We start from the raw sequence: 11,433 nt of genomic DNA, 5'->3' as shown, positions 1-11,433 counted from the left end.
ATTTCAACATATAATATTCACCATATATAACATTGATTATACATAAAAAACTAATATTAATTAATTTTAATATTAATTGTTGTATAATTACATAATATTTATTTACAATAAATTAGCAATATTGGTACAAAACATAAGGTATATATAGCATGAACTATAATTAAAAAGATATTTAATAATAATATAATTTTAACGCTATTCAATTGCAATTTCTCATTATTCTTGCGATACAAAAGTTCAAAGATCAGAGTTAAATTATACTTTTTACTGCATCAATAATGAAATAAAAAATTTAATATGCTTATACGACAATTTTTTACATGTATATAATATTTATTACTCCCGTGTTGTCACCTCCCGTGCCGTGTATCAATCCTATCATTCGCCAAGCGACAATCTTTTAATTACTTCTTTAACAGTTAGTTGGACATTATTAGATAGATAATCATTGCTATCAATCGCTGACTCACTTTCTATCTTACTAATCGACGTTTAACCGTAACTTCCGCGTGCAAAATAAATGATTCGCCGCGAGCGAAAAGTGAATGTATTACGAGACATAATGAAGTTACTGCTATTCGCTTTCGTTTTTTATTTGCCAGATATCCGGAAGAAAGAGTCAGCTTTTAATATCCGTTTGCATTTTTTAGATCCGTAGAAACTCACTCAATTTTTTGTTATCTGATTATTCAGAAATTTATATCGCGAGATATTTCCATTAAACGAAAATCGAATGTCAAATTACAGATCAAGAAGTTGGCAAGTGAAAGAAATAATTCTGGAAAATGATAAATCTGGAATTCTTTATATATACAAAAAACGTCGATTCCAAGATATATATCATTTCACAATTGGTTTAATAATCGCAAACAAAATATAATATATATATAATTTAAAATTATATTAAATTCCAAAATATAAATACCGACACTAAATGGAATTTTAGTTTGCATTTTTATTATTATATATCGAGAGATTTATAAAAAAAGAAAAATCTTATGTCGAGCCAAATACTCTTCACGAGGAAAAAAATCTATTTCTCGCGCGCGTTTAAAAAATAACGGCAACGAGAATAAAAAACTGATTAAATCTCGAGACTAACTGCATCACGACGCAAAAATGCACTCACGTCATAGCGACAGTAAACTTATTCGCGTTGGAGGTACAGCCATCCCATCGACAAACCTGGCTTGACTATTAAGCAACAGTAACGAATAGCAGCTGTTGCGATGTTTGGCGCCTTATTCTCGACGTGCCGTCTCCCGATCGAGGTATCGGCTGCCAAGTATTCGCGAGATACAAGGAAAGATACAGAATTACAGTCTGGGTCGCGGCCAGGTTTAATGAACGCTTTAGAAAACAAAGTTAGAAAAGAAAGACAGAATGGACACATACAAGTGTGCATAAAAATAAGATATATAAAGGCACGCCCTACTGCAGTTTTACAGTGGCTATTTCTATTTACAATCTGCGGATAGCGCGAATTATCGCTCGCGCGAGCGCGATAATGATAGTGTTTAGATTAATTACTAAGATCGGTCAGTTAACTTATAGTCAATGTCGTCTTGCGATCCCTTCGGCCTTAAACAGTTTCCCGTTGTTCTTAATTGATTAAATCGTTTATCATCCGCCTTGCATATAATCAACATTTTATCGAGCATTCTCATCTTGTTTTTTGCTGGCAAGCTCTGTGATTAACACGTCAATCCGGAAAAATAAATTGCCAGCGTGAAAAACATATAAAACATAAAACAAATTTTAAGATATAAAAAGTTACATTTCAACATATACAAATTTCTAAAAGTGTTGCAAAAGCTAAATTACTTCATCCTTATTATTAAACAGTAAGACTTATTCGATCCAAGATTTACTCGGTTCGACTTTCAATATTTTCGCAAGAAATCGCAAAACGATCGAGTAAGTACCGTTAGTCGTTAGCAGTTATCAGCTATTGTTCAGGTAAAACGTGAAACACAAGAGCCCATTGTATTCTTATGCGCGTTCATAATGCATTTACAATATTTTACACTTTCTTCATAAATTGTTCTTGGCGCGTTGCCGGAAAGAAGGTAAAAATTTCAACGCGGGTTTTACATTCGTGATAACATCATAATTGACGTCATCAATTTCGTGTTCTCTACGCAAGTGCCACCAGTTAATCAACCGCAGAAAAAAATTCCATCGGCGTTCTCATTTATATTTATAGTCGCGCACCGGTAAATGCGAAATTCACGCGCTGTCAAACAAACGTGCCGTTTTGTTACCCATGACGTCATCCATCGTCATTATTCGATTACTACAATACACTCGCGGTGTACACACGCGGTCTCATTGTTCTTCTTAGAACTCGCGAAACCAATTGTTGCGAATAAAACAGTCGCTGCAAATAGTACTAATAATAGCAATATATATATATATACGTATATACTAATAAAAATTCTTCATCTAATTGTTAGCTTCGATTGTAAGCGATATTTTAAATTTCAATTTGACGTATCCTTGTTAAAATGTCACATTTTTGTATATAACTACATTGAACAAATATTTATATATAAATATTTAGATCGACGTTTGAAATAGATTTTATAAAAATATTTCTCTCATAATTCGCAAGAAAATAGTTAGAAATTAATTTCTTATCTTCTTCATCGCAACTTTGCATTTTTTCGTGTTTATCATGCAACAATTTTCGAAAAACGACGATATATTGAATAAAAACGCATGAGCAAGTAGGGACAAACGAAAAATATCTTAGCGCGGGCTAACACATATCTCCCACTATGGCTTTTTTCCTCTTTTACTGCAGAAGTGCGAACGATTTCGTGGCAGCGATGCGGATCCGTTTTCCCGAGTTGCCATTCGTTATGAAATTCACTGCTCGGAGACCCGTGTGTTTCGCCGCATTCGTAACACGCGCGGCTTGACTTTCTAATAGTCTCCGCCATCGGAATCATGCCGGTGCAAACGCAGGGCCGAACTCTGACGCCAGGCTATCGTCGACGATAATCTCATCCGATTATTGACGTCGATATACCGAGTACATGCCAACGAAGCGTTTTTTTTCATCGCGCTTTAATCTAAATAAAAATCCGCGTTTTCATCACCGTTTCAAATATCCACTATATGTACCTGATAGGACGATACATAATAGAAGAGTCAAAATTAAGTAATGATAAAGAAATCGTATTAACGCTTTTAACGATTCGTATTAAGGATTCTATTAAAAATTTACGATAAGTAGTGGAATTTTGCGATACCTTCTGCGATTAATTAATGCTCAATCTGTGACAACAATACGTTTCAATCTTTTCGACAAAACATTCAGGAATTATTATAAGCGTTAATATGCTGTGTCACAAATAGAACGCTCGAGTGGTTTGTATAATATAAAATATATAAATTCAACAGATGAGAAATTATATTTACACACCATGGCCGCACATGGCTTCTGTAATATAATATTTGCTGGTTGACTTCGCTTCTTTTTATTTACGCTTTCCCTATACACTTCCTATTTTATTAAATCGGTCGATTTTTGTACCACATATAAACTGTGACAACAATACGTTTCAATCTTTTCGACAAACCATTCAGGAATTATTATAAGCGTTAATATACTGTGTCACAAATAGAACGCTCGAGTGGTTTGTATAATATAAAATATATAAATTCAACAGATGAGAAATTATATTTACACACCATGGCCGCACATGGCTTCTGTAATATAATATTTGCTGGTTGACTTCGCTTCTTTTTATTTACGCTTTCCCTATACACTTCCTATTTTATTAAATCGGTCGATTTTTGTACCACATATAAACTATCTCTCTATGAGTTTGTCATTCCAGTAAAGATGGACGTTGTTATACGCCGTTATAAAAGCTCTCTCTCATCGCAATTGCATTTTTAAAATGATAAAACGCTGAGTCGAGAATCATGTCTCGCGAGGATGCGTCGCGACTTACACCCGTCCCTGAGAAAGTCGGTCTACGTCCAACGTGTAAAAATGAGATATCGCGTAATCTCTTCTTACCGCTCGTTCTGCCGGTCGCAACACGTGAGAGAGCTTATATATTTCGTTACCTCTCGCGTCTTCGGCACCTTTTCAACCACGCTCGATGCAAATGCAACCGCATTTCGCGCATTCACCACAGTCGAAAACTGGTTTCGAGCCGACTCGTAAAAGAACGAAGCAAAAAGGCTCATCGAAAATTCAGTGAGGTTAATTGTACGTACAGGAAGTGATAATGACTTTGACAAGACTGAAAATAAGCCATTTAAAAGCATTATATCGTATAAAAGAAAGACATAAATAAAATTTTCAAAAATAACCGTATAGGTACAAGCTATGCGTATAGAAAAACGATATTTAAATTTAAAAAAATATATAATATATTATAAATAATTTTATATAATTTAAAAATTATATAGAATTTTAATATAGCTGCAGATATTCAGACTCTCTATCCTCGATGGTTCTTGCTACTTCTTTCCCTGACTTATTTTCTATCATCGACCGAAAGCATCTGTTCGTTTCTAGGATGCAGATGCCGTTACCAAGTTTAAACGCACGCGAGGCTCTTTCTCTCATCTCTAATGATTAAGCGAAGCGGTACTTAAGAACGATTTTACTTCCGTGCTCGCGCAACACATTGCGGCGCTCTGACCTAAATTATCAATTCCTCGGTAAAAAATAATTTATAGTTTGTTACATGCGCCACTAAACCTGATGACAATTTCGTCAGATATCTCGCGAGGATTAGTTTTTTTTTTTTCCAATACAGAGACTCATATCAGCGTGGATTCGAGAAAATGCCGAAATTATTAAATTGTTTTATTGCTGCTGCAATATTTATTTATCGTTGTGAAATGTTCTGGTTCTATAAACTGTTCAATTTGAAAACCGCACGGAACGAAAGTGAATGCTGCGTACACGTTTATCTTTGTATATTCAATTCAAAAAATTCTATATCGTTATAAAAGCCATTGTGAGCTTTTATTTAAAAAATTCATTATTTAAAAAAATATAATGGAAATATATTAATTTTATTATAAATTATAATAACTATAAATGAAACAATTATCGAAATTTATTAACAATTATGTGCGCTTCAATTCCGATATGTATAAATATTAGGGAAACCGCGGTCGAATATATAACTTCCGTATGGAAAGTTTAATCTGCTTATGATATGTAACGTTCTTTGTGCGATTCGCGACGCTATGAAATTCGTATCCGGTGAAATAAAAAAGGTGCAAAAATAGCTGGAGAGGCCACCAACTTAAAAGCCGTTATCGGATGCCTTGTACTTGCTCGGATCGCCATAAAAGATATCGGAACGATCAGAAATGGCGGAATCAGAGCGTAACGGCGTGTCCCGTCTCACTCAATTGCGTCGCACGCACTTTACGCAAGCGACCGGCGCATAAGGACACACCTTGCGTGCTTAAAGACGACAGAGTCTCATGATAAATGGGACAACTGCTTAAGGTAGCATTGTCAATCGCTTGAATCCGTCGATCAAGAATACAATTCGTATTTCGTATTATAAAATATTATAAAATAAAAATATCGAACGTTTTAAAATACAAATGTAAGAAAAATTATTTAACACAATATTTTTTAGATATTTAGCTCTCTCTTCTCTCTATCGATTCTTTTATAAGAATTTAAATTTTTTAACGCTTTTTTTTAATAATTTTAAATTTCATCGATTATATGTTGAGCTAGGTTTTTATTGCACTATGATTAACACCAGAATTTGCATTTCAATAAATTAAAATAAGAAAAAAACAAGTGAACAAATACAGAAAAGGTTTTTGCAATTTCATTAGACTATATAATTATATGTTACTAAAACATAAGTAGAAAACTATCCTCTTTATTTAATCTCAAATAAACTTTAAGTTAACAAACTCTCACTTTTAATAATAAAATTTAATTTAAAGAATTCCAGAATAATATCAAGATTGCTAAAAAAAAACATTGTTTTCAAATTCACCATAAAATATTCTATCGAGGTTTTATGTTAATCCTACGAAATGCCTCATTTTCTCTCTTATCGAAACGGCTAGTTGCTTCATCGAGCACAGCACTGATATTCCGTATGACAATAATCGTTGTCGTTTGCATAACATGTGGCCAAAGCGCAATAAGGTCCTCGAATAAAATACATAACTGCTATTGCGTCTAAAGATGCTAGAGAAAGAAAAGTAATAGTCGCGCAAACACGATTATGCAAAACCTTTTCTATAAAATGCGAACGGGATATGACACCCGGTAATTTCGTGTCGATCTATAAAAAGGCGGTCGGAGGAGCTTGCGAATTATGTAAGATCGTGATGTACTTGAATACATGTGTAACATCTGCCTTCAAGGTTCGATATCGCATTGGCTTTTGTGTACAAGTAATTGCTGCATAAATATGCGATGCATTCATGATACCTTTGATATATATTGCGAAAAAAATGTAAACAAAATTTCACGAAATAAAGTTTCTGTGTAAATTACCGTTATTGTACGATCAAATGTTCCACGACAGTTTTAATTAAAATAATAATGAAATCCAAAAATAAAAAAACATTTACATATGATAAGATAACGACTTCAGAAAGCTGATTATATTATTATCTCAGAAAATATTGAATTATATTATATCAAAAAAAAAAAAAAAAAAAAAAAAAAAAAAAAAAAGATTATGTAAAGTATAATTACATGCACCGAGATAATTTAATTAATGAGAAAGTATTGAAGCATAATATAATCTGATAAAATATTTTGTATTTGAAGCATTTCTTTGTTTGTGAAAGAAGGAGAGAAACGGTGAAAAGCCGCGAAAGAAAAAAAGATAACGAAAGGGAAGACTATTTTAAGACGTTCGCGACCGGTTTGTGCGAGTCATAAAGAGGCTCTCGCCTGTATTCTTGTTTCGAGTGATCCATCCTGACATCCTGACGAATCGGAATTTTTTGAGTTGTCCGACTTTCATTCATGCAAGAAAAATGTCGCGAAAAAAAGAAACATACTAAATGATCGCGTCGAGACTAATGTTCCTTTGTTTTGAATTCAATGTATAATAAATAGAAATATACTTAATTCTTTAGACAGTTTAGACAATTCATTTTTAGCTTTTAATCAGTGTACCAACCGAAGAATAGTTTTAGAAAATTAAAAAGATGCATGAATTATGTTATTATTATAACAAATAAAATTAATTCCTCTATATAAAAATTACAAAAAAAAAAATAAATCTGTTAGAGAGGGAGAGAAAGAAAGAATTGAAAAGATCGTGATCGAATTTTCGGAGTTTAAACTGATTTTTTAACGTAAAATTTTAACGACGGTAGCGTTGACAATAAGAATCGTAATGAATCGTATATATGACAAAGGTTATCAGCATTATGCTGATTAAATAATGTAAACGTTGTTATCACACGATGTCAATAACGCAGTTGCAGGGTATTATCAATTCAACGATGACGAAATATTTAAAAATGATTATTGTTTCCGGTTCTATTATACAGAGAAAATATCAAATGCTATTTGCAAACAAGAATTGTTTATGATTTCTGAAAACAGTTACCACATGAAATATCCCGTTTTTATATTTCAGTGTTTCGCTAGAAATTTAAAAGCACTTTATAATAAATAAGTAAATACAATAAATAAATATGTATAAATCATTACGGAAACATAAATCATTACGTGTGATCATATCTTTAAAAAAAATCTTAGAATTATTTTTGATTAATTACCCATTTTTCTGTAACTTAAAAAAATAATCTCGAAATATAATAATAGTCAAATCCATTTTTATAAGACAGAAATTAATTGCTAAACTTTTTATATGATTTCTCACATAAAAAGTTAATCAAAAGTTAATTAATTTATTTGATGAATTTTCTCTTCCCCAAAAGAGTGGTTTGGACCATTTTTCAAATAAAGCTGCAATTAACTCAAGAAATAGAATAAGATCTATTTTTTTTTTCAGGTTTGCATAATACACGAGAAATCGCACGTAAGTTATGTAATACAATTAAAATCGAAACTTTCTACGTTCGATTATTCGCCAAGCATGTTCATCGGAGTAATCGTTCGGTTCCGCCAGTTTAGATAGATTTTATAGCGAATTGTGAAGGCAAACCGGCGGTACTTTTTCACGATGACTTCCGCGAATAAGTCTCTCGTAGAGAAATCGCGAGATCGCAATGCAACGAGGAAACTTTCATGAAATTTTCTCGAGACACTGTGTGCGTGGAAATATTAAAGTGTCGAAAATTCTATTTCCTCGTAATAAAAACGTCACATTATTTTCGGAATACTGAATGAAAACAGGATGACGCCAGATATTAATCTCGACCTAATCGGAACCTCGGAAATCTTATTTATTTTTGTTTTACGATGAATCTCTGTCGCATTTCTCATTCGAAATATTCGTTGTTTTTGCTAATAATATTTTTACTTTTCACTCTAACTGTAAAACAAATAAATTCTTTACCCGGTATCGAGAAGAGTGTTTGACGGAAAAACAAATTGAACGTTTAAACATTTATATTCAAATTGTGGATACTGATTCAGCTGTTTGAACTAAAAAAAAAAATCTTATAATGCTTCTTCTTCCGGCAAGTATCATTTTTAATATTTTCGAAAATTTCGAAATTTTCTTGTATGCCGTTTTTGCATCGCGCAAACACCTTTGATTTGTCGTTATTCTCGCAAAATACCGTTACGACGAACATGCCGTTATCCGAAACGGTGATGCTTTCTCATCGTCTGGTAAAAGACAAAAGATTTTATCTAGCCCAGATAATAATTTCGAGTGACATTTCCAAATATTTACCTAAACAACACTCTTTTCCTTTAAAATTAGATCGTCTACTTATATATATCAATACACAATAATATCAAAACATTGATAAAGATATAACTTTAAAAACGAGTTGTGAATTATCTATATCTGCGCAAAATATAATGACGATTTGGCGTTATTGACGATACAATTATTATAACATGATGATAATCTGAAATTATTCGGCGCTACAAATTGAATGTAATATCATGGTTTAAAATTACATCGACATGAAATTGTGGAAGATGTAATTTTCATGGAATTATTGAAAATTATTGAGAATTAATTCAATATCGAGACTGCACCGCTATCTTAATTATCAGAATTGGAGGTAGAAACACATACAAATATATCAATATGAATGTCATTGGGTATTAAATATTGGAGATTATCGCATGTATCGGTCGTTTATAGCATTTCGAAGTATAGTTTACTTGTATTTTATCGCGTAATTTTTTTGGCTATTGCGAAAAATGTTTTTACGCAAATTATGTCACGAATCAATCGTTTATTATTACTTATAAGTGACGTAAATTATTCGTTAAAATTAACCGTGACATTTATTTATCAAATAATTAAGTGATGTAAATATAAAATAAATTATTCAGAAAGTAATATTATCCATGTGGGTTGCAAATTTTTTTTCTCCCTTATTTTCTGTTATTATCAAATACACACGTATCAAAAAAATATAATGTTTATAAGTTCATACTTTTAATTATAAAATTTAAATAACATCTATCCAGAGAATTCATATGCTTCATTTTCTTACCTCAATTATCCTTCTAAAACGAAATTACACCGATTTTATTACCTTCCAAAAACCGCTCCAATGACTACGCGATCGTAAAGCAACGGGTACTCACGTTCGCGCAATAATGATACAATAATCGCGAGATAAATAAATACCTGACGACCGAGTCCGGTACAAAGATGTTCCACCAGGACGGTCTCTTCTGACGCACGTAATTCTGTGAATAAAGCCCTTCCGTGCTGCCGGTCTGCGAGGGGATACCGGCTACGCCCTTCCTCCTCTTCCACGCCCTTCCTCCTCTTTCGATCCAACTTGGGCGGCTTAACGAGCGGATGCCAGGACTTGCGGCGTCCCTTCTTGGCTTCCTGAACCGCGCGGTCGCAATCCTCGTTTACCGGCACCTCCTGATTCTCCTCTAATAAATCCTCGGACACGTAAAATACGGAGCTTCTTCTGCCGCTATCGCTGCTCCTCCTCTTATCCTTCGGCTTATCCTTCGCATTATTGTCCTTGGCGTTATCCTTGGCGTTATCCTTGGCGTTGTTCTTGACGGTATCCTTAGCGTTGTTATCCTTCTCGTCGAACACGCTGGCTCGACGAGCCCTCTGAAAGAGGCTGTCCCGTCGAGCCTTCAGATCCTCGAGGACGCTGTGCCGGCGACTCTTCGAATCCCGCAGAATCGCCGCGTTCTCGCGTTGCCTGCCAACCGCGCCGAGGATTCTCGCCAACGACGACTCCTGTTCCATCATCGCCGGGATGGAGTTCGTCGAGGCGAATTTGGTAGTCGTATGGCCATTCTGCGGCTCGTTGCTGATGTACATCTTGGCTGTTTCCATTCTAACGGCCACGTATGACGAACAGTTCACAATCGCGTACTACGCATCGCAGAGAGCGTCGAGCTCTCTCGTATCTTGTATCGGGGTCACGTCGAAGGTCAGCTCGCGTCTAGATTAAGTATTTACTTGGTTTATACATCGACCGGCGATGAGAGACGTTGATTTCCCCGTTGATATCGTTAATGCCGGGTTAACGTCTTACGACAGCGAGGTCGTCGAGGGTCGGATGAGGGGAAAATAAATCCGCGTCGAAAAGATCGATCTCTTCCGCGAAATTCCGTTAATATATCTTACACACCAGCAGAATCGGAAAGAGATGACGTATGCGGGAATATATCTTTACCGATTTTACAAATCAGTTCTGTGAAGAATCGCTTCGGTTATCCCCGCGATGGCGTTGACCGGATTTAATCGTCTGAGATAACGCTACTCACAGATTAGATATCCACGTCGAGTGTATCCAATGGGAATTTAAGTATACGCGAACGAATGAACTCCACAAGAGTGTTCGCTACGAGTGTTTTGCGGTTGTTTCAATATTATACAATTCAATATTATACACTGACGAGGTTGCCGAAGGTTACGCTGCGGTGTCCGCAAACTTCAAAACACCGGAGGAATCTCTCGCGACACTGTCGATTTAACGTCCTATATACTGGACGATTCGGACTAAATAAAATTCACAATTCTGATCGTGGCGTTTCGATAATCGACTTTTCACATCGACACATTGACCTTGTTCGAACGAGGAGAAATTATTCGACGATGATTATCGACGACGGGCGAGCGTCATTTTTCACGAAGATAAGCGAAACGAACGAACGAACGAACGAACGAATCAACGAAAGCGTGCGCATCCGTTCGCTCTGCTCTTTCGCGCCCCGCGAGGCTCTCCGATATATAGATAATGATGCATCTGCAACCGCGTAGAAGGCGGACTAAAATAACATCGATCGGGCCGCGCACGAAGGATTCGCAATAATGAGAAAACCCG

General features: G+C 34.9%; 1 protein-coding gene across 1 annotated transcript in view; it reads right to left on the bottom strand.

Annotated features, from left to right (window-relative positions):
- Nucleotides 1-10,439, bottom strand: part of LOC115241775 (nuclear receptor coactivator 7) — a 63,560-nt gene extending 53,121 nt beyond the window's left edge. The window contains 2 exon segments of the mRNA XM_029817707.1: nt 9,759-9,904; nt 9,906-10,439. Of these exon segments, the coding sequence (XP_029673567.1) occupies nt 9,759-9,904; nt 9,906-10,439 (680 nt within the window).
- Nucleotides 10,440-11,433: the final 994 nt, after the last annotated feature.

Source organism: Formica exsecta, unplaced genomic scaffold (genome assembly GCF_003651465.1).
Source record: "Formica exsecta isolate Colony F162 unplaced genomic scaffold, ASM365146v1 scaffold51, whole genome shotgun sequence".
Taxonomy (NCBI): domain Eukaryota; kingdom Metazoa; phylum Arthropoda; class Insecta; order Hymenoptera; family Formicidae; genus Formica; species Formica exsecta.
Note: the sequence above shows the minus strand (reverse complement) of the source record. Positions and strands in the feature narration are given on the sequence as shown.